This window comes from Sinocyclocheilus rhinocerous, unplaced genomic scaffold (genome assembly GCF_001515625.1).
Source record: "Sinocyclocheilus rhinocerous isolate Xijiao unplaced genomic scaffold, SAMN03320098_v1.1 scaffold395, whole genome shotgun sequence".
Lineage (NCBI taxonomy): Eukaryota > Metazoa > Chordata > Actinopteri > Cypriniformes > Cyprinidae > Sinocyclocheilus > Sinocyclocheilus rhinocerous.
Genome location: NW_015660890.1, coordinates 1,842,170 through 1,866,425, shown reverse-complemented (window position 1 = coordinate 1,866,425; position 24,256 = coordinate 1,842,170). Strand labels below are relative to the sequence as shown.

At 38.4% G+C, this 24,256-nt stretch overlaps 2 protein-coding genes across 2 annotated transcripts in view; one reads left to right on the top strand and one right to left on the bottom strand.

Moving 5' to 3' along the window:
* Positions 1-593: 593 nt before the first annotated feature.
* LOC107726069 (uncharacterized) lies at positions 594-5,479 on the bottom strand. The gene is made up of 4 exons (XM_016535543.1): positions 4,637-5,479; positions 3,371-3,423; positions 3,181-3,281; positions 594-2,895 (listed from the first exon to the last, which is right to left on the bottom strand). Exons 1-4 carry the CDS (start codon positions 5,419-5,421, stop codon positions 1,228-1,230), a joined length of 2,607 nt encoding a protein of 868 aa, XP_016391029.1. The 5' UTR covers positions 5,422-5,479; the 3' UTR covers positions 594-1,227.
* A 2,652-nt stretch (positions 5,480-8,131) lies between these two features.
* The window catches only part of LOC107725896 (forkhead box protein P2-like), a 100,157-nt gene continuing 84,032 nt past the window's right edge, over positions 8,132-24,256 (top strand). The window contains exons 1-3 of the mRNA XM_016535314.1: positions 8,132-8,309; positions 14,001-14,065; positions 14,479-14,543. The gene's annotated coding sequence lies outside the window, so the exon portion shown is untranslated. The remainder of the gene's footprint in view (positions 8,310-14,000; positions 14,066-14,478; positions 14,544-24,256) is intronic.

Below are 24,256 nucleotides of genomic sequence, written 5' to 3'. Positions count from 1 at the left end.
AAAGAGACATGAAATGCAGCTGTGTCCTCAGTGCATTCAACGTGCTTTTGTATGAACCCAGTAAAACATTACATAAAGGTACAGTACCAGTCAAAAGTTTGGACTGAATATTGTTCCTTGTGACACTTTTTAATACTAAGGCTCATGAAGAAATTATTTTGTATACAGTCATAATTAAACTGTGCTTAGGTGTATGAATTTGTTTGCAAAAAAGGTCACACTTTATTTCTAAGGTCCAATTCTCGCTTAGTTAAGTATTACATTAAACGACTCCTGTTTTAAATGGGACTTTTAATGGGAACACAATTGAGAAGAAAGAAACAAACAAAAATGCCTCTTAAACCTCATTTTGTCAAGTGATATCGGGCCCATCGAATCACTTCGTGTCACTTTTCATTTCGTCTCAATAAAATCCTAATTTGCTGCTTATTAATAGTTAGTAAGGTAGTCAAGTGTAGGTATTGGGTAGGATTAGGGATGTAGAATATGGGCATTATGTGCTTTATAAGTACTAATAAACAGCCAATATGTTAATAATAGGCTTGCTAATAAGCAACTAGTTAATATTGAGAATTGGTCCCTATACTAAAGTGTTACAGCAAAAAATATTTTGTCATTTTCCAGTTAAAATATCTTAAAATCCTTAAAACAAGATGAGTTTCCTTAAGAAGCAACAATGCATGATATTAAGAGACTGTTTTTTTTTTTATAACAGTGTATTTTGTCCGATTTTTTTATTTTATTTTATACTTATACACGATGCACTATAAATCAGAAGTCTTCGTATCTTATGCACTGTTGCTTGTGAAGTAATCTTATCTTCTTTTATGAATTTTGGGATATTTTTACTGGAAAACAAGTAAAAAAAAAAGAGTAATCAAAAACTCAAAAATGTTGTATCTATACTTTTGACTGGAACTGTATATCATGGAGATATATCTGTGAAAGCAATTGTTGCGTTGACATTATAAGAATGTTTTCTGTGATTTAATTATATCACAAAACAGGATTAGCACATATCCACTATTCTAGTTTGAGTTTAGTATTATATTGAAAGACTCCTGTTTCAAATGGGACTTTTAATGGAAACACAAGTGACAAGAAAGAAACCTCATCAAATCTCATTTTATCAAGTGATTTTGGGCCCATAGAATCACTTCGTGTCACTTTTCATTTCAGAGTCGCACATAATTTGACAACAACCTTTCAAGAACTTCCTGTCTGGTCTCAGTCCACATCAACAGCCACATCCAGACGTTGTTTCATACCCTGGCTGCACCACCAGCACAGAGAAAACAGATAGAGGGCCATGCATGTTGGCAGGACGTAGAGATACGCCGTTATGAAGATCACAAACAGAATAGCATACACAAGAGCCTTGGCCGTGTGACCCAGCGAGCAGAATTCTCTCAACAGCCTACTGCTGTTGCCGCCCACCCAGGACAGGTGAATGCTGGGTAACGGCGTGGAGAGTTCATCCTCTCCGTCCAGTCGCTGGGGTTCTTGAAAGTTTCTGAGGGTCTTCCCAAGCTCAAAGTCCTCCTCTGCAGAAGTTTCCTTTGCAGATGCTGTCCGAAGGAGGGGCCTGGATGGGTCAGTGCTAACAGTTGGATAGGTAGGTAAGTGGGTGGGTGCAAATTTGGTAGCATGAATCTCAAACTCTTTCTCTTCTCCATCTGTGCAATTGTCACCCACTGCTCGGGAGTCCTCTATAAGCTCTTCTGAATGCATTTCATCCTCTTCAACACTAGCAGCTTCTATAGTCGTCTCATTCAGTCGCTCCTTCATTTTAAGTCCTTTGTTTGTCTCAAAACGCCTCTCTTCGTTTTTCAGTAGCTCTGAATTGTCTTTGTTAAAACACTTCGACGTGCATAATTCGTTCTCATTAAATGCCTCGCTCTCACACGATGAAACGCTCTGTATTTCTGCGCTGCGGTCCGTAGTTGTCTCATCTTGTCCTTTTCTACTGCTTTCCGTGTCCTTTTCATGTAGTTCTCTACAGAACGCCCTCATTTCCACCTGCTCCTCGCTAGCATCTTTATTTATATCCTTCCTTTCTGAAGAAGATCCCTCGGCCTGTCTATTTGTGAGTGGCACGTCCATGATCCCCGTAAATGTCAGGGTGTCTTTGACCGCTCTCTGTGTGTTTTCTTTAACCTTTGAGGTGTCGGAGCTGCCTGTGCATTCTTCAGGTGAGATTCCATCTCCGGCTTCTGAATTCTGAGTCTCGGTGTCACGTGCGGTTCGAGTTTCGTCCCCAGGGTTTGCTTTGGTCGTGTCTTGACTCAAAGATCCGCTTGTGTGCTCTTGATGTGGGGCTTGGCGGTCACGAGATGCCTCTAACTCGCTTCCCGCTCTCTCTGGCTCCGATCCCTGGGCAGAACATGGTAGGGTAGTGACCCTTGGCTCTTTCACTAGTTGGTAATCCACAACCTGATCTCTAGGACTCGTGCTGAGATCCTTTGATTGCTCTACGGGAACAGATTTTACAGTTTCCATTGCTTTCCTGTCAGGAGACTCTTGACTGTGGTCTTTCTCAGCTCCCTTGTCCTCCATTGGGACTAAAACTTCTGACTGATCTTCAACCTGATGTCTTGTTTTACTGCAGGCATCTGGAGGGTTTGCTTGGGGCGGTGTTGTTGTGGTACTGCCCCAATCCAGGGAAAGCAAAGGGATCTGGTGGTACATTAGTATTGGTGGCGTGTCCATACTGCATCCTTGTCGGCTGTGGACAACTGGCAAGTCAGTTCTACTTGGTATAGACAGCTTTGGGAAGGATGTGTTACTTTCATCTGTGTTGGAATTACATCCCATCTGGGTTTCCATTGCTTTCTGAGCGAAGTAGTCCTGCACGCGAGCCAAACGAGCAGCTTGACGTTTCCTACGACGATCCACCTATCAAAAAAGAGTGAAAAAAGGTGGTTTTCAACAGACTTTATTATGTCATGTTTGTAACAAGCGTCACTTATTCAGTGGAATATAATGTTGCAAAATGCATGAACTTATCCTTACTAATAAGTTTCTGCTTTGCATTTAAAGAGATTGTTCATCCAATAACGTTTTACTGTATATTTATCAGTAAACTACAAACTGGCAAACTACCCCTTTTATGGGTGAACTACCTCTCTAAATGCCTGTCTTTGTCTCTGAACCTTGTCTCTGAGCACTCATTGACCCTACCAGAGTTTTGCAGCAGTCCTTAAGGGATTTGCAGGAATTGATTCCTGCTTCTTTCTTTGTTTTGTTCTCCCTAGTATGCCCGACCTTGGGTGTGACTTGTTCTGGAAAAAAACAAAAACAAACTCAAACTCTGTCTCTCATCTTCAGAATCAAAGTTCCCCATTCCCAGATCTCCACATAAGAAACCCACCTGAGATCTCACCACTCGCCTCTGCAGGTGTCGCGTCCGAGTAGTTCTTTTTACTGTAAATATAAGGCAGGTTTTCAATTATACTCACCAACCATATGTTCAAACATACAATCTCCAGTCAAAACAGAGTGCTTGATTGGACAACCAGAGAAATACGTCTAGTTTTATTGGGAAATGAGGTATACATTTAAACAAGTTTAACCATGTTTTTTTAGTACTGTAAGGTGTTCTGAGTCATTTTTAGTGCTGCCATGCAATTGGTAGGATGTTTTGGATGGTTGCCAAAGCTTATGCTGTGCGATTACCCTCCTGCATTGCAACTATTTTGTTCTTTCAGTGTACATATATGGTATTTTTTAGACAGTTTTATCATTTTTAAAGGGTTAGTTCACCCAAAAAATACAATTCTGTCATTAATTACTCACCTTCATGTTGTTCCAATCCTGTTAGTCCTTCGTTCATCTTCGGAACACAAATTAAGATATTTTTATATTTATACTATATTGAGTTTTCTGACACTGCATAGACGGCAAATCAACTGAAACATTTTTTAGCCCAGAAAGGTAGTAAGGGCATCGTTACAATAGTACATGTGACAGCAGTGGTTCAACTTTAATGTTATGAACCTACGAGCATATTTTTTGTGCACAAAGAAAACAAAAATAATGACTTTATTCAACAATTTTTTCTCTTCCATGTTACGTTTATCCGTATGCATTCCTCTGCTTGCAAACAAGTCGCAGCGCATCTGGGTTCTACGTCAGAACGCCGGCTCTTACGCATATGTCGTGGTACTCTCGTGAATGTGCATCGACTGACACGGATGAGAAGAAATTGTTGAATAAAGTTATTTTCGTTTTCTTTCTTTTTTTTATCGTACATTATACGGTTGAACCACTGATGTCACATGGACTATTTTATTAATGTCCTTACTACCGGCCTTGAACATGGTAGTTACATTGCTGTCTATGGAGGGTCAGAAAGCTTTCAGATTTCATCAAAAATATCTTAATCTGTGTTCTGAAGATGAACGAAGGTCTTACAGGTTTGGAACGACATGAGGGCGAGTAATTAATGACAGAATTTTCATTTTTGGGGGAACTATCCCTTTAAGGCTAGAATTGTAAGCGTGATTACTTGGTAAAAGTAGCAACACACATTTCTTCAACTTCAACACATCCGAATTATACGCCAAAGTTCAAATCCCTAACACTAAGTATGAGTAATAGTGATGATTCTAGTCTCTGTTTTTGCAGTGCTCCCCACCTGATTGTTTTAAGGCAGCTCCTGATACTTTTTTGGTTACTCTCCTCTACCAACTTCTCCTTTTCACTCTCTTTCTCTTTCAGATCACTTCTTCGTCTTTGGTGGCAGAAGACAATGTAGTTCGTACCTCCATTGTTGGCCCAGAAGGTTCCAACAGCACTTTCGTACCTCAGACAGAACTCCACCCGCAACCCTTCGACCTGGAATGGAGGCGTCAACACGAGGTGGAAAGAGAAACAGTCAGTCTCGCCATCGCTGGACCCAGGCATGTACTCCGCCAGCAGGTCGAAGTGGCTCTGCCAGCCGTCCAGAGTGACGCGGATGTAGACGGCCTTGTGGAAGCAGAGGTTAAGCACGCGAACGATGCCCCGGATCGTGGTGGATCCAGGGAGCAGTTTGATGCGCTCCAGTTCCAGCTTCTGCTGCTGAAGTCTCACCTCCATGTCCTGGTGCAACACTGGGACATTGAAGAGGCATGAGATGTAGTACTCCTCACCCTCTCTACCATCTGCATCCAGCCTTGATGAATCCCGGTTGTCGTACTCCTTCACAGAAACCAGGTCCAGACCAAAGGCATCCGCAAATGACACCTTTCTTCGTACGGCTACCGGTGGGGGCTCGGGTTCCACCTCCTCGGATTCATCTCCAGAGCTTCCTTCTAATGCCCTGTCCACCGTTTTCTCCAATTTTACATTTTCCTTGTTGTTTTTCATTGTCCAGTCACTATAGATAGGAGGCTCCAGGTTGCAGGAGACCATGGAGAGTACAAGCTCTTCCCTAGACATGCCTGGGTAATGCTGGATGGGTAAAGTCTGAGAGAACAACACTAACCGCCTGGAACCCTCACTCACAACGTGACTAGACACAGAGCGTCAGGTTGCAGCTGAACATTGTGTGGTTGCCAGGCTTTAAAATAGCTGCGGGTGCTACCAAACTATGCTGGTCTTCCTGGTCACTAGTGTCTGGTAGACGTGTGACACTTCGATGTGTTCATGTCGTCTGTTGAACTCTGCTGAACCTGATAGCTTCGATTAAATGCTTTTGAATTATATATGTGTATCTGTTCCGAAACAACACAATGCTTCTGTTTGGACATGTAGAAGAGACCGGGGCTGGTTGTCACATGGGAAATTGGCTGAAGGGGCGATATCAAAGTAACTACAAGTTTTAAATACTTCTGGGTTTTTTTTCATGCATATTGGTTTCAAACACCTAGATGAAACTGTCTTAGAGAATAAAGACAGATTTTTGTGAATTCTGTTCTTCAAACAAAATTTTGCAGTGGTCATATTTTATGTCTGTTGGCAAGTGAGCACAATAATAACCGCACTGTCATTACATTCAAATAATATAATGATAATATGTCAGGTTGAGAAATGTCATGTTTTTTACAGTTTATATAAATCAGTAATGATTATTTCTTCTGGCCAAATATTTTATTTTATTGTTTATATTTTGACTGTGTTTTTTTATTTTATATCAGTTTTACTGTTTAAATTGAGTTGAAAAGCCTTTCAGTCTGTAATGCATTTTAAATGCATATTAAGATGGCTTTTATTACATTCAGATATTATCTCATATTTCAAAACAAATGTATTTTATCAAATAATTGTCAGTAATCAGTAGGTTCCCATTGTGACAACTTAGCCCATTGTGACAACCTGCTCTGCCATGGCATATATTGCCACACAAGATCAGTTTGTATTCAATAAACTGTATGTTTTTATATAGCCAAGAGGTGAAGGACTGAAATTGACTTTAGTAAATATTTTTACTTCGTTAATTTATAAAAATTTTAACTTTTTATTGTATTTGATTGTGCTTTTGCCTTTATTGTATAGTTATTTAAACAATGTCAGTTGTGAATTCCAGAAAACTCTGCTGGCTTTGCTTTCAGTGTTTTTGTGCATTATCACGACTGACCACTAGGTGGCAGCGTCTAACCAAAGTTGTGTGCACACTGTTTGTTTCTTTGAGACTCAAAAGTGGATTCCAAAACATTCCAGTAGGTGGCAGCAAACCCTTATGGTTCACGCAGTCTTCTCAAAACGATTTTCCTCCCCTAAAATCCATATAGAAAATGCACGTGTTTTTGATTTCTTTGTGATAAAACCCATAAAATGGTGCATTTTCTTAATTAAATCTTTTATTTAAATGACATGCATGTGGTGAAAAGAAGGCATCAAATATTCTATTTCTGATCAATTAACAAAAAAATTCCTAACACCTCTGCAGACATCTGACAGATATTTGTTATCAGATTTTGGAAGTGTTAAAATGTTCTAATAAAACTAAGTCAAAATCTGCTATGCAGTGCATTTATTTAAATATGCATGAACAATATTTTGATGATATGCAAATATACATGTTTTTTTTTTTACATGACCATCCATCCTTTATACAAATGTAATATTTAATACAGGTAGTTTTTGATACCACAATAGGTAATGAAGATAGTTAATTCAGACAGAGACCAGGATAATTAATTCACAAAGGGAGAATCTTTGATCTGAATATCATTTCCCCCCTGTTTTATTCATATGAAAATTTCAAGGCAGTAGCACACAGTTACAGTACACATATGATGCATAACTCACCATTACAGTATGCATATCAACTAAAGAGCTACAGTAATTCAAACATAAATGTTCAAAAGCAAACATTATTTCATAACATCAGTTGATCACTCAAATAAAAAATATTTCATCACAATGAAAAAAAAAGATTGCTGATGATCTACAGATGTTCAGCTTGAGGTGCATTTAAATGAACCTGGGGTGTGTGAATAAATTTCATGCTCAAAGAAATAAAAATGTTATGTTAAAAATACATAAAATAAAGCCTGAATTTATGTCAAACAATTAAGGAAATAAAAAAGAAAGAAAGCACAAGAATTCTCAGTTGTTCCTTTGTTTCCAACACTCCTCCACATTGCTCATCTTCAGATTTTTATACACTCAACCTTAATGACTTTATTTATTTTTTGTTTCATTTTATTTATTCATAATAAACAATACAATATTTAAATATGTATTAATCACAAACACCGATAAATAGGAATTACAATTTAAGAAATAATAATAAAAAATAGTGATAGTGATAATAAAACTGTTAAACAAAAGAAAAAGAAAATAAATGATAGCACTCCACATTCCTGCTCCTCATCTCTACTGGTCTCTTCAGCAGATGAAACAATTGATATTGTATTCTTCATATTAGTGTATTTAAAAGACTCGACAAACAAATCAAACTCCTTCAACTTCTAATGACTGTATTGTTTACCCAGCAGGTGGACATGACGTCACGTGGGGTCGCAGTACGCCAAAAAAATAACAACATGCGCATCCGCGTTAGTGCCTCCCCGCATTCTAATAAGCTAGTCCCCCCCAAACTCGACCGATACATTGCGATGTATTGAATCTAGATACAAAAAAACAAGCCGCCGCGTCATGCGAGCGCATTCAAACAGGAGTCGGTGTTACTCGGGCGTTTTTTTACTGTTGCATCGGTAATAACAGCAGCACACTGACTGAAGACAGCAGCGTCTCGCAACTCCGAGCGGAGGAATATCAACAGCGCGTGTTGTGCGTTTGTTTTTAGCGCTTTTTTAAACCACTGACTCGTAAACACGCCAAACTTTGCATCCGCGAAGGAGATACATTCGCTTCTTTTGGTGAGTTTTTTTTTTTTACGTTTATGCCTTTCATACGAGTTTGACTTCACTGAGAAGTTGCAGACGGCTTGTTGGATGGTTTATTTGTTGTTTTGACAGTGTTTGTGTTGTTAGAGAGCTCGGGAGAACTCAGTATTGTGATTCTGTCTTTATAAACAATAAACCTCCAGTGACAGTTTTGGCATATTTGATTATTGCACGTCTTTTTATGCTAAGCAACTTTTTGTTGTGTTTATAGCGGTGTTTATTTGTGCGTTTTGGTTTTAAAACAACCTGTGTGAAACGTTAACATTCATTAGTTTGTTATTGTAAATAACAACACAATTTCTATCTATTTAACAGTAAACGTTTTTAGTGAATGCATTACGGCATAAATTGTAAATATATGGAGAAATGTACATGATCTTTAATTGATTTCACTACATTTACGGTTTATACAGTTATTCTCAAATAATTATGAGTGTTTAATAGGTTTATAGTTTTACATTTTTTGTAAGTTTCTAAAAAAAAAACTATTTAAACGAGCTCATTTATTAATTTCAGTGCACTCCTGGAGTTGTCTGTTCAGTAATTTAGTTTGGCTATGTTTTTGAGGTTTGTGCTTTTGCATGAAAATATATATATATATATATATATATGTGTGTGTGTGTGTGTGTAGTAATAAAGATAATAAATAATGTATAGTACATTTTTTTTATTATTATTATTATTATTATCAAGGTTAACATTAATCTTACCATTCTAAAAAAAAAACAATTTAAACGAGCTCATTTATTAATTTCAGTGCACTCCTGGAGTTGTCTGTTCAGTAATTTAGTTTGGCTATGTTTTTGAGGTTTGTGCTTTTGCATGAAATTTGGTATTATCAGATTGTCATGAAGTGTAAAAAATACTGTATGGAAAGCTTTGGTGCCGCGTGAAAGTATTTGTTTACCGGGATCATATGCTGCTAGCTGTCAGCCTCGCAGAGATTGACTTCTCCAGATAAAAGACTGTATTACATGCTTAAGAGGTCTTATGTGCTGTAATTATCCACATCATCCTAATAACGTTTGGTGTGCTTCAGTAACTAAGACACTGAGTGTTTCCTCTGAGGTTACCTATTAGAAATAAGAAATGCTTTTTTTTGTTGTTTTAAAGCTTTGTGTGTCAGTGGATGTGATTTTTATGCTTATTTTATGAATTTAAATGTTTAATGTTTTGACTAATGGAATGTTTCTTCTCAGTCTGAGGTTGCATTGCTCTAGACCTTTTGTTTGATATTTTTTTTCCTTAAACATGGAATATAATCCCCAACTCTAGTCTTTTGACTGTGACGGTGCTCTTTCACACGAACGATATCACATGACCTTTATGGAGAGGTATTAAAATCACCCATAAGCATCTTATCTTAGTACAAATGCCCTTGAAATTATTAATTGTATGCTTAGCTGATATTATCATCATTGCTGATATGTTTTGTCATCCTTTTTTTTCAATTTAAAGGCATGACAGTATCTTGTTGGCTGAAGGCACTGATTTATTGAGCGTTTTAGTCTCTGGTTGAGTTAAAACCCCAGTCGTTGTGGATGAAGGGGGGCGTCATTTGTAGTAAACGGCAAGGTCAGACCCACTCGGACCAAACTTGCCTGTGGCCTGTGACGAGAGGAAGTGTGGAAGTCGACTCGATGTTAGTTTGCGTGATGCTGTTTACGCCAGGCTTAGTTGCAGCATGTTTTTTTTTTTTTTGCACCAATTATTTGGTTATTTAAAAAAAGATATGTAAAAAAAAATATATATATATTTTTTTTTTTATTCTATATTTACAATTATATGAAAAAAAACTAAACAAAAAAAAAAATATATATATATAATGATCCTGCTTTTAAAAGTAATCAAAAAATTCTTAAAAATATAGATACTGTCAGTACAGTAGAACCCAATACTGACCTTCTAAGTGGAATCTCTGAGGACAATTCTGTTAGCAAGAGAGAAAAAAATGTGTTTATTTGAAACACGTTGTGGAAAAACAGAGGATTTGTGACAGTAACGTCTCCTGACAGGCGTATTAGGCTGCAGAAAGAGCATCGGGCCCGAGGCTGCGGGCATATGGTGCTGCCTTCTGCTGGCATCGCTCTAGAACAAGTTGCAACACTGTGGCAGGGTCACGACGGGCTCAGGTTTGTTCCTCCTGCCCTCTCTAAATAATAACAGGGCAAATTAATGCTCCCTTTGTCTTTGGCAAGGGCAGAGTGAATATTTTTAGTTTGACTCTTTGGCCCGAATTGTTGTTTTCTTGGTTTTGCTTCATGTTGTTGTTGAGTTACTGAGCTGATGTTATTAGTTAATGTGTTTGACCTTCATGTTTCTCTATTGTTTTAAAGGAATGCCTGATTGCTGTACTTGACATTTAATTTGTGTAGCAAAATATATTTTATGCTTACAACACTACTCTGGTATTGCCATATTTTTTGGATGTGATAACACAGTAATACAATGTTTTTTTTTTGTTTTTTTGGACATATTGTTATTGTGGACATGTACCATTGTATTCTTCAAAATAACTTTGAGTGGCATGTAAAACCATGTTTTTTGTAAGGATTAGTGCAGAAAATTCAAATTTTATCTTTGATATTGATGTTATTTTATTAGTGATCTTACAAATTTTGAATGTACTGTATATGGATCAGTACCATGGTAGATATAAAAAAAAGATATATAAATATATAAATTATATATAGATATATAAAAATCTTTTTTTTACCATAATTTTACCATGTTGCCCCATTTGTTGTAAGAGTTCATGCAGAAATCAGATATTATTATTGATATCTATTATCAGTTTTAGATTTTTTATTTTCAGTCTTAGATTCATCATGAGCATGGTAACCATGCAGTACCATGGTAAATATCAAAGTATAATACCATCATTGTACCATGGTACCACTAGAGTAGCTTTTTTGTAAGGGTTAGTGTAGAAAAATCAGATTTTATTGTTAAAATTGATATTATTTTATTTTACATACTTAGCATAAATCATGAATATGTTAATTGTTCAGTATGTATCAAAATACCACGGTATTTCCTTCTGGTTCCATCACTATATCATGGTATTTCCACAGTAGTTTATTGTGAGGTGTTTGTGTTGAATGATCAGATTTTATATTTATATTCTAGCCTCTAAATGTATCTGACACTCATATGTAGCACAATTTAATAATGTCCACCAATATGAATCAATAGCACAATCATATTTTGAATACTGAAACACAAGCATCCTTTCTGAACTGTAGCTATGAGTGTGTGTTCAGGGGCCTGTGGGAATGTGTGTGCCGTTGTTGTGTTTGGTGCTCAGGGATGTCTTTTAGACTGTGGAGGGTTAATTATACTCCCTCTTTGTCTTTGATAGGGTCACTTACAGCATATGACCACAGCAATACAATAGTTTATTTTTATAATATTTGATGAGTGGTTTTTAATTTAGATTGTCACTTCTGGCAACCAGCAGGGCAGATGGTGTAGATTTGAATGCCCATCAGAGCCTAAACACCCTCCAGGCAGCTGTTGCTAATAAACTTTTTTTTTTCCCCCCTTGTTTTTCCCCCCCCGTTTTCCCCCATGCAACACGTTTTAGGTCAAGAGGAGTCAAACCTGTTACAACACCTGTTTCTGCATATGTAAATCTGTTGTTTTGTCATTTCATTAAACAAGAAAAAAAAGGCAACAGTCCCTTGTGGTTGCAAATGTGACTGGCATCGAGCCCACTTGGCAGGGTGAAGAGAGCGAGAGGAGGAGGGAAAGACACGTACAAGACAACTTGGATGCCGCTTCCGGGAAGTTCATTAGGGATGTGCCTTTGATGGGGCAGCTTTTCATGTGGCGGCGCTCTCAAATACCTTGATGTAGAAGCTTAAGAAGCCATTGTGCCCACGAGCACGTCTTATTTAGATCTGCATAGTAAATCGACCCGAGTAAATACGGGAAGAAGCAGATGGAAGCAAGGAGATAAGACCCAGACGAACAATCGCATTTGTATTTTGTTATGATGTTGACAGCAGCTAAAATTCACTAATCTAGCGCCACTGATCTGCATTTCAAAGAAATCTCATTTAGCAGCAGGGAGGATAAAGTTCTTTTCATTGTGGTCGCGCTTCTTCTTTTTTTTTTTTTTTTTACTTGCATTCTTCATTAATTTATCTGCCGCAGATTTAACGTTGGGCCGGGCGCAAGCATGCTGCATGTTGCAAAGGGGATCTTAAATACCCTGAAAGCGGTAACGTCTAGACTGTGAACCGGGGGTAATTACACGTCCGCTGATGAATGGAGGGAGTTTGAAGACTCATCTTTGTTCGGGGGGCCTGAATTGCTTGACTAGCACTGATAAGGGCTGTTCGGCCCTCAGTCAAAATATATTACGGTGGCTTCCACCTCCTAACACGGGAATGGTATGTACTTGAAAAGGTAAAAAATTATTGTGTACTGTAATCTGACTTGTTCGCATAATGTCTTCTTTCATCCGCACACCTTGCAGAGGGGCCAGAGAGGTATTCCTGCCCTTGATTTGAAATAGTTTATTGTGACTTTTAATGCCGGGCTTCATATAAATATCAGACAGTGGCATTAGGACAAACTCCGCTAATGCAGTATGTGTGTATATAATTTGATAGTATTTAGAGATCTTGAATTGAAACTGGTCCGGTATTGTGTAAACCCGTCACCACGAGGTCATGCGGACTAATAACATCAGAAAAGTCCATTTAAAAGTTGAGTTTTCACAGTCCAAAGACATCGTGGTATTAACACAAACTGGAAATGAGTTGGGAATGAACGGGACATTAACAAGCTTTTTATATCGCATTTCATTTCCAGAGTTTGTGTACACGTGCATGCGCAAAAAGCACATACAGAACGGTCTTAAATCTAATTGTGATAATAAATCTCTCATTCAAATGTTGACTGAGCAAGTGAGCTTAAATATACACTATTTGTGCTTCTAAACCGAGCATACTTCCAGAATTACAAACACCATATATGTGCACGTGTAATTGAGTGCGGAAGATGTGTATCTTAATACTCGGGCTAATAGACAGTTTGTGCTATTTCCTCCAAACACTCAGTCTCAGTTTGTAACACGTCCTCAAACACAGGCGGTTAAAGTAGTGGCGGGTTTGTGTTTGCAGAAACGCTCTCCTAAGCAAACCCCCTCCTCTTTTTGTACAGTTCAGGGAGCACATTCCACGGGATCCTGAAGTTGTTAGTTGCCTACAGGGGTCTTTGGAATTCTGGGACAGAGAGAATCCGAAGCCATTCGGCTGGTTTGTGTGTGTGTGTGTGTGTGTCCCATACTGTAGCTTCACAAGTGAACTGTACTCTTCAAAAAAAGATGAAATATGTTACAACTTGCAGGGTTTTTTTTCAAAAATGAGGTGAACTGAGCTGCACACGCTCATTTAGTTGAACATATCTGTGAGTGTCAGCAAAAAAAAACGGCAGAAGCCTCGATGGAAAGTTTGATTTATGCTCGGTTAGTTTTAAAGCTGTTTTGAGGGCAAAAAATGTTCCCTCATTTCTGACTTATATTATTATTCTGGGTGTGATGTGTGTCAGTCTGAAATTCAGACGAAGGTATCGAAGTGCGTTTAAAAATTTACAATTTAAAATTTTGCTTTCTGAATAAGGTATAATATTTTTTTTTTGTTTGTTTTTTGACAGATTCTTTTATACTTGGACTCGGCTCTCCCAAACAAACGGACATCAACTGAAAGTTTCCCCTCAGGGTAAGATCGAAAAACACAGCTTCTCTTGTACTTCTGTCAACACTTTCATCTTTTTGGCAGATGCACTCTTTGAAAACGAGATAAAAAACTAGAGCGTGATCGTACGCAACTGAGGCACGTTGACGTGAAACGAGCCCACATCCAGTTATTTGATTGACCTGTCGTATTGATGGAGTGTGACAGACTTTGTTGTAATTATTTTGCAGTGGAGATGAAAAACGCTTGCGTGACACAAACAGTAAACCTTGTCTGTCATTGCAGTCTCCTTAAATATCACTGACAACATGCTTACACTGTCATTTTTTGCTATTTTGCCACATTTATAGCATTTAAAAAGGTAATATGCAAAAAAATGCATGCCTCAAGGAAAAAATATGTATGTTTACACATGTTTCCCATTCTGTGTCGGTCAGGATGAGACCTGGTATGGCCGTTGCTCATAGCGCAGCAGGAGTACTCTGAAACCAAGGCGAAAGCGGTGAGTAAAAGCAATCTTTAAAGTGCTAATTTGCATGTTCGGTCTGTCTGTCTCGGCCATAATTGATATGTCCTCTTAAAAATCACTTCCATTATATATTCCATCAACCACATCCTGAGAGGAGCGTTAATAACGAGGAGTCCAGGGACCTCTTAAAGATTCTTGATGCATCATGATAGTCGAGAGAGTCCACTTAGTTTCTGACGGCCTCGACAGTTGTGAGGTTTCACGTTAAAGGCAGTTGAAGTCAAGATAAATGTATTGTGGTGCATAACCCAGCAGGTAAAGGTTTGAAGCATGTTGTCCGGCTCCCTCCGGCCCTTCATTGAAGCCCTGATGATGGTTTTGTCACCAAGTAAGTGAAAAATATGCATAAGGAATCCCATTGTCTTTTAGAATGTGACCGCTGATTATGTGGAGGTTGTGGTCACCGTCATTAGCGATGTAGACATTGCCAGACGGGCGGCTACAGTTGCGAAGGGTAAATGAGAGAAACCTGCATCTATTCAAGGCAGATCATGCAGAGGGCAAGTTCACGTCACGTTTGATAGTTTGAGTAAGAGACTCGTTGACATTTTAAGGGTCCCGATATTAGCTTCTGTAAGTACTCAGTTGCTACTATAATTTTTGTTCTAAAAGGATAAAAAATGGAATCAAAAATGAAAAACTGTGGAACACAGTAGGAGAAATGTTGAAGAATGTACTGGCCAATCTTCTACATATAATGAATGGAGGGGGAAAAAATCTATTAAAATATGGTGCCTTTAGATGCAACATGTGAAGTTTAATCACAAAGGAAGTTTGAATGAAATACATTTTTTGAAGGGTCCCCTGAAACTTTAATGGTGCAACCTGTATCCTCATTTATTTGTATGGAAAAGAGTCGTAAGTACTAAGTACATTTTGGAACATTTCTCCATTTGAGTTCCAAGGAAGAAAGTAAGTAATACGGGTTTGGAACAACTTAAGGGTGAGTAAATGATGACTGAATATTTTGGCCACTTTTTGGGTAAAAATTTCCCTTTAATAATTAGTCTACAAATAATGATAGAAAAAAAATTGTTATGCTTCATTATATTGAGAAAAAATAGCTTTATAAGATGGGTAAGCACCTAATCTACTGGTGATTTGAGATGAACCAGTCAATGCACTTGCATTAATATCTCTTTTTTTTTTTTTCTCTTTTCTTCTGAGCTAAGAAAATTTCACATTGCGCTAGCAATAACAGCCCACGCTTTGCTGCCGATTTGCTAAACTCAGCGAAGTCCACCGCTCAACTCGGCTCTGAAGAGAAGCGTCCATCAGTAAGGTTATTCCAAGCCATTACTCTGCCTTTGAGGTGCAGGACTGATTAAAGTTTGCATTTGCTGAAGAGGTTGGGTGGCTTGGCTTCAGGCAGGGGCTGAAATCCCCAGAAGTCACTGCCTCACAAGGCTAAGCAAAGCCTGGCTCCTCTCTCCCCACCTTAAAGAGATTTGAATATTAGTTTTTAATTTGACAAGTATCCGCTTAAATCTTCAAAGATGAACTCTTAAAGCATATCTGTTCTGGAACAGAAGTCCTCTGATCAGTGCGTAAAAAAGTATAATTGCCGCCCAACTTCACACCGCCAATGCACACACATAAAATCTACAGCAATTAAGCATATCTCACCCGAGTTTAAAAACGAGGAATGGCGTTGCTCACTCTTCGGTTGGACAGCCTAGCGTGTTCTTCACTTTGAAAATTGATTTCTTGTTCTAGTAGAGCGCCTGTCATTTCCATCTAAAATGGCTCAGAGAGAGCTTTTCCACTCCCCGGAGTCGAGAGTAACCTCCATGGGGCTTTGCACTGGACACTCGGAGCCGAGAGCTCGGAAGGATATCAAAGCAAACCGGGCTCCGTCTCCTTTGGAAGGTCTCATTGTGTGGCTGATTTGGGATTGGAAAGGGAAGGTGGTTGGGGACGGAGATGAAGCGAAGCCCGGTTCCTCCTAATCTTTATCCCCCATTAACCCCTAGAACCCGAGCAGCTCACTGGTCAATCCCCCCATTTCGATCGAATATTTTAAATTTAAGACTTTTTATGATGGATGGGGGGAAAAAAAATTGAGGCCATCAGAGGTTCACTTCATGGATCTGGTCTTTCTCTTCTTCTAAAAACTCTCTTCGCTTCATTGTTTTGTCTCCGTATTAGAAAGAAGGATTTTTTTGGATTCTGCCCAAGTTTCCATATTCCCGTTAAGCTTGGTTTTGGAAAGGGCTCATAAAGCCATGCTGTGAGCAAATTGGAGCTAGAGTAGCTCCTTGTCTTGCCCATTCACACTTCTTTTTTCTTAAACGTGATAATAAGAGGTTTGCAAAGTAAACTCTGGCAATAACGGTGTCGCCTTCATTCCCTCACTTCCAGGCATTCAGGTCCAGAAAAGCTACATGCTAATCTCTCTCAGTGGCATCTAGACAGCTTTATTTACTCGCATCCTAAAAGACAGCGAGACAGAAGGAAACAAATCGAGGCCAGTTTGAAAAATAGAGCCAGAGTTTGTAGAGAATGGACAGTTGCCCCGAGAATAGAGTTACAAAAGAGAGTCTGCCATCATTCCTGATAGAGGAGACAGACCGAGTCAATGAGGTTATTGATCCGGCAGGAGTGCTATGCTAATCAGTGTCTGAATGGGCCGAGAGTCAGTGTCCTTCACTGCGACTTCTGCTTGGTCTACTGGTCTATTTAGCTTCTTAATACATGCCCAGCAATTCTGATATGCAGAACTCTATGCAGTTTATTGTGTAAAAGCTATAAGCGCTGGAATGTTTCCAAGTGGTGGGATGATTGTGAAACGAGACCCTATTTTTGACATCAAAGCGGTCTGACACAAGTCTGACCCCGATGGTCCAGGTGGCGGGAATTAGTCAGACGTTTGCTTGCAGGTGATCATGCCCAATGCATTGGTCTCACGCTGTCTCGTCCCCCCGCATGTCGCCTGGAGTATATTTTGAACTCCCCGTGTGGTCATGAAATGGATCGCGGTGTAGAATAGTCATGGGTGGATTAGGAATGAATGGGCGCAGATTGAATATACGAGAATGTGAGTCCAATTACCAATTTCTGCCAATTTCATTGTTAGGAATGTGTATTAAACAACCACGAGACAGATTCGAAACTTATGTTCGGACAATTGTCACATCAACACATCAATTGAGTTGACTAAACTAGGATTATGATACGAAACATGCGATGGAAGCTGCCATTGGTTTCTTGCAGCCAATTTATTTAGAGGCTTTGAACCAACTGAGTATGAAGGATTTCGGCCTCCTGTGGAGTTGTAAGACTCCTAGATTATGTGAATAATTGGCCACAAAAAGGATTAATTTAAATGTAAATTAGATTAAATTAGCTTAGTCTTATTTTTTTTGTGTGTGTGTTTTATAAAATGTGATTCTTCTCACAAGAATTCTAGGATTTCAATGCATTTCTCGCATTTGATATTTTATATAAACAGCTAATGTTATTTTCGTCGGAAGAAAGAAATCTTATACGTTAACAAGAGTTCTCCCCCGCAACGCTTTGATAGCGCTGTTTTGAAATGCTTTCTCCATTTGAACGCTTTGTCTGGCTTCATTCACAGGAAAAGCTTTACTACAAAAGATACAAGCCCACCTCTTTGTTCTTCACGATAATTTGATCGTGGCTTGAAAAGTGATCTTGCGGAAGGAGCGGTACTAGAGCCTGGAATTTGGCTTCCCCACCACAAACCGCAAGCCTGTACAATCAAACTGTGTCACGGTTACCTGATTTGATAGATGGTGAAACTGTTTGTTGTTGGGACGAGAGCAACCCGATTCGGGTCACATGTCCGTCTCAGGCTGGAATGTATGTGTCGGAGCGACCGTGCTGCCAAATCCAAGAGTCTCTGATTTCTCTCCATGGCGCGTGTTTCACTTTTGTAACCCTCTCTCATGAAAGCCGTGCCTCTGGGCCAATTCTGCGGTCACACTACCTGATTCTGAGGCTCGTGGAGTGATGTTGAGTGCTGAAGCCAGAGGGAGTCATGTGAGAGAGATTCCGTCTGCATAAACATGCCCTTCTTCTTCTGCGAGAGAGACCAAACAGACAGGGCGTCCCTCAGCCCACCTCACCTGTGAAGGCTTTTCAGATCTCTTTCACTCTCCTTTCCTGTCTGTCTCCCTTTTCTTTTCCTCTTGTACTTCTCCAGCTGTTTCCTTCAAGTCCCGTTAAATGAAACTCTCAGAGAGCAGATTATTTTTCCATCATTCCGGCTGGTGAGGAGGAATTAAGTTAAGCTCTAACGACAGCATTTGTGGCCTAATGTCGATTACTGCAGAAAAAAGTATTTAGACTAAATCTTAAGGTAAAAATCTTGAGTGTAGTGTAGTGCAATCAACATCAAAACACACTTTTCGAAATTATAGACACTAATTCAATTTCTGGATTCGTTGAAATGAATTTGAATTTGAATTGAGGTAGCAAATAAGATCCAGAATTGCAATTTTAATTTGAATCATAGTATGTAGAATAAAATTAACTGAAACTCTCAGAAATCCATGTAACTGTATTTTTTTTTAGTAAAAAATGCTTTTGTTTGAAAGTTTGTGTAAAAAAGCCTTGAAGTTTGAAGGACCGGATGGATGGATAGACAGATGCATTGCTGTAACTGTGATTTTGGTTTGTTTTTATGAACTGGGGGACAATTTGAATTGAATTTCTGTTTAAATCAAAATGAATTCCACAGATGTTGTTGATCGAATATTTAAGTTTCATGTAAGTAAAATGAGTTTTGTTTAGACTCACTTCTTTCTCGTCCCATTCCGCTGCTTTTCCATTTATTTTCTCCTAATATTTCTCTCCTGCTTTCTCCAGACCTATTTTCATCACTTAATTCTCTCTTTCTTTCATTTCATTTCATAGCTTTGCTCCCCCTGTTATTAGATGACTTTCTCTCTCTCTCTCTGTCTTGCCTGTCTGCGGCATGTTGCACCACACACACACACACACACACACACATATGTACGCAACCCAGGCAACGATTAGTTTTGTGAAACAAAGCAAAACCAATGTTACACTGTGTCTACGGACGTGAGCGGCGCGGTGCAACAAATCCCCGACAGAAAACTGCTGCCGGGTTCTATTTATGACGTGCTGACACACATTTCAAATGGTTTTCAACGGTCGTTTGATCGCGTCCGGTGTAGGCAGACTTTAGCTGTTGTAGACACTGTGTTACTCACCTATTGAGAAGAAACAAAGCAACCTCGGCGTCCGATCGCAGGCCTCCGCTCCTTGAGTTCTCTCCAGCGCTGGAAAGCTGATCCGATATTTACACGGGTCCTACTTCTTGCCTTATCTTTCCGCAGACGTTTTCCTCTTTTGTTTTTTTATCCGCCATCTCTATCTTTCTATCGCTCGGCTCGCTAATGTCCGTACCATGCACTGAAAGCTCTCTCCTCCACATCACGAGTAGACACGCCCCTTACTGCTGATTGGCCTCAAGTTTGTTTTGCTATTCGGCCCGAATCAGTTTTCTAAAGTGTTTTTGAAAAATCACATACCCTGCCTTTAAGGTATAAATTCACTCTATTATGATACATCGGCTTTTCATAATCCAGTCAATTCCTGATAAATAAAATAAAGACAAAAATATATCACACTGTGAAAGTAAAATTGATTGCGAATTCCATTACATATTGACTTTAAAGACATGACATTAAGTCATGCATGTCAGTATGTTTAAAAAAAAAAAAAAAAAACTTGATTTGTATAATTGCAAAATTCAATATCTTTCTTCACTTCTGAAGCAACTTTAAAAATATATATGTAAAATATATATATAACATCATAGCTTATTTTTCATGGTTCAAACAAATCCTGATGTATTCAAAAAATATTCTGAATATTTAGTCAATTGTCTTTTAAACCTGTTATCGTACTACAGTTTAAATCCGAATTAGATAAAGCGAGAAGATGTCCTAACAGCGTTTTGCAGTTAACAGAGACCACAGGCCACGTCTCGGACCCGATCCGAACAGGTTTGTCAGTCTTTTGAGTGCATCTTGATCTGAATGAACAGCAGGTTTAAACACCGAAGCCGAACAAAACGTGTTACATTCAATAAGATCCTTGTTCCCTTTCAACCTCATGAAGAATCATCCACGTTCTCTATACGTTTACATTTGTCCAAATATCTATAAAAACCTCCTCCCAGCGCAGCATTCTCCCTCGGAAGATAAAGCCAGCGTTAGAATGTGATTCCCTTTGGCTTAGAGGAGGTATAGGTGTCACCCTAATACATTAGCATTGTCCTCCGTTATAAATGTTCTGCCAGCCCTTCCTCAGTCGGCTGCCTCTGAATGCTGCCACTCGTCGCATGTATTGTGGAGAGCGCCGGGCCGTTCTGAATCCACTCTCTCTGTCTTTTATCAAACATCCCGACGCTTTGATAGTTTCCTCATTTATTTAGTGAATAGTTGGAGAGGAAGAAAGAAAGAAAGAATGAAAGAAAAGAGTTTTTACATTATGTAAATGGCGGAGGGGGGAGTTCGTCTCTAATCTCTCGCACGCTCATCACGGCAGACTTTTGCATTCCGTGATACTGCCCTCCTGGAAACCATTGTTGGGATTTCTAGCCCCGTTCCAGCCCGGCTCAATGCCTTTTAGAGGATTTTAATACACACGCCTTTCCTCGCAACAACGTTTACAAGCCGGCGTTCAATAAAATCTCAAGTACCTCAATGTTTCCTTTGACTGGTCGCAGGCAAAGCATGAAGTATTATGAATGATACAAGAACATAAGAGCGATTTTAAGTGTGTCTGCGTGTGCTCGCGTTGTATAATGCACTAATGCGCTCACACGCAGGGTCCAAAAATTATTTTTTACTGGATAGCGGATGAATTCAGAAAGTTTACCGCCCATTATTTCACACCGGCTATGAATATTCAAAGTGTTCAAAACGTATGTTACTTCCGTAATCTAGTGTATTTATGGGGGGGGGACTGTTTTTCCAAAATTCACTTTTTACTAGATAGCTGGTGAATTCAGAAATATTACTACTCGTTATTTCTTACTGGCTGTGAAAATGCATTTTGCATTATTTTTAAACTTTAAAATAAAAAAAATTTGCCTGAAATGCTGCCTGTTAAATAAACATAAAGAGGCATTGTGATTTTATTCCTCATAGTTTCATTTATGGGGGCTTAATGCAAGAAATGTCGCAATATTGAGTTTTGGAGAAACAAAAAGCATCAAGCGTGTTAGATAAACTTAAATTTGTTACAAATGTGTGGTTAGAAAAATATGGCAATGTACCTCTCTACGAAAAAAAAAAATCTAAAATTTTTAACTCTACTTTCACAAGACGATGAATAAAAAATGCGTCTGTTTTTGCTTTGTTTTTATTCACTTCATGAAGGTGCTGTATTTGAATCATTATATATGTATGTTGTAATTGTACATGCAAAGTAACTAGTTTTATTGTAAATGAAAAGAATAAAAAAATTCAACAAATTTACCATCAATACAAACGATACATTTATTGCATCCCTTGTATTTTCTTAATGACGCTCCCCAAGTAGGAAATTCAGACTTAAAAAAAGTTCTTCCGCTTGCAGTTATGACATTGTGGTGATGTTCATGTTCGTTTGACTCGTAAGTGTGATCTTTCCAACATGATTTGAACGCACCATTAAATCAACGCGATTCGTTCTCACATTTGGATTAAAACCAAATAATGTTGCATTTGAAGAGTTCATTTGCAAAAACCGATAAACCCCACTTAAAAAAAAAAAAAGATTGCCGTGCATTATTCTCCACATATAGCGCGATCTGAACCCTAAACACGTTTTGTCAAAAAAGCCGGTTTTGTCCACTTTCAAGGCATCGTGAGTTCACATTTTACTGCAGAAGCCAACAAGCTGCCCTTGTTGTTTTTGAACAGAAGCCGATAAGTCCATTTTAGCGAATCAGCGCGCTGTATTCAGGTCAGGTGACAAGGCTACTTTCACTTTGAAAAGACGTGCTAGCTGAGAGGAGTTTCATCAAAGCTGACTAAAAGTGATCGAGGATGGATAATTTCGACGAACTTGATGAACCTGTGATATCATCTTCAGGGCGAAAAAGGAAAATAAAAGCTGAAACGTTTTCACGGAACCTTGCAAAAGCAGCGCGTTACAATGGTGAGGGAAAAGCTCCGTGTATTGCGTGTAATCACATCCATACAGTTTATGATCACAACAACGACAACGTTTGTCAGACATCTACATTGTCATCTGAGGAGATTAAAAAGATTAAACGAGTGTTTTTTTTTAAACTCTAAAACATGAAATGTGGAGTTATCTGCTTTTGCCAAAAACGACTGTTGGAGTTATCTGCTTTTGTTATTTTTAATATGTAAAAAAACATACTTTCAATGAACTTTAATTTTGTAAATTACCCGTATTTGTTTAAGTTATTATTACTTAATCAAAACAACCCAACTGCAATTTGATTGATATTACTTGGAATGCGCAATAAAAAATTTTTTTATCGGTATTAATAAAGTTATCGGTTTTTGCAAATGAACTCTTCATTTCTTGAATTTTTCAGCCAACTGGCAAGCAAAGCCAATTTTTAGTTGCGTTTGGCGCTCAGGGAGTGTTAATTTTGGACCCTGCGTGTACAAACACACTGTATGTTCGCAAGACAGCCCTTCGTGCTCGACAACAAACTGACAGCGCTAATGCAGGGTAATTATTACCTTTAAGTAGGGATAAGAAAGGAATTGTTGACAGCAAATTGGCTTTTAGCATGCGTCTTGTGCACCTGCGTGTTGATCAGAGTCTGATACACAGAGCCAATAATGCTCTCTCACAACATATACACACGCTTACGAGTTTGTGCATATATTTGCTGTTTCTCTCTCTTTATGAAACCAGCATATGTCTACTAATGAGCTTTCTAAATATATAATTTACCCACTTCACCACGAGAAAGAGGTGTTTGTGTGGCTTTTTTCCCTGCTCAAATTGTTTCCTTTCATTGCCTTGACAGCATAGAGGATTAGCAGCATAACAGCTAACAACCATCAACGTGTTTTCACCATTGTGTCACTTGTTTTTTTTTTTTTTGTACCCCCCCTCCCTTTCGCTCCCTTGATTCACAACTAAAAATGAAAAAACAATGGCTTCGACCTCCAGTGGCCCTTTCCAACATACAGTGAGTTAAATGGTTTGTAAGACGTTTAATTACCAAATGGTATAATCATTATTCATCTCATGATTAGTTGTATAATATTAAGTGAATCTCCTCCCTTGAGTCCTGTGTTTCACAGATCAATAGATTTAGAGCTAGAATAAGGGGGAGGATTGGACAAAATTTTCCTCTGATGTTTCTTTAGCAGACCAATCTCTCATTTATTTATATAATTAGCTTTCATATATGTTTAATTAAATGCAAATTTAATCGTTCTAGCTACTACACTATATGCTTTATACAGCATGCAATATATATTATAATGTATAAGTGCACAAAAAGCAATACATTTCATGTTTAAAACAGCAGTTATATGCAAATTTCTGGACATGGAGCATACAGTTAACTATTTAAAATGTTGTTAAACCTAAAAATCACCATTAAACATGTTCAAAACATAATTTTGAAGCTGGTGTATTTTTCAAGTAAAACAGAATAATTAAATATATTTAAAAAATGGTATTTCTTTGGATAGTAAAAGTGTTTATATATA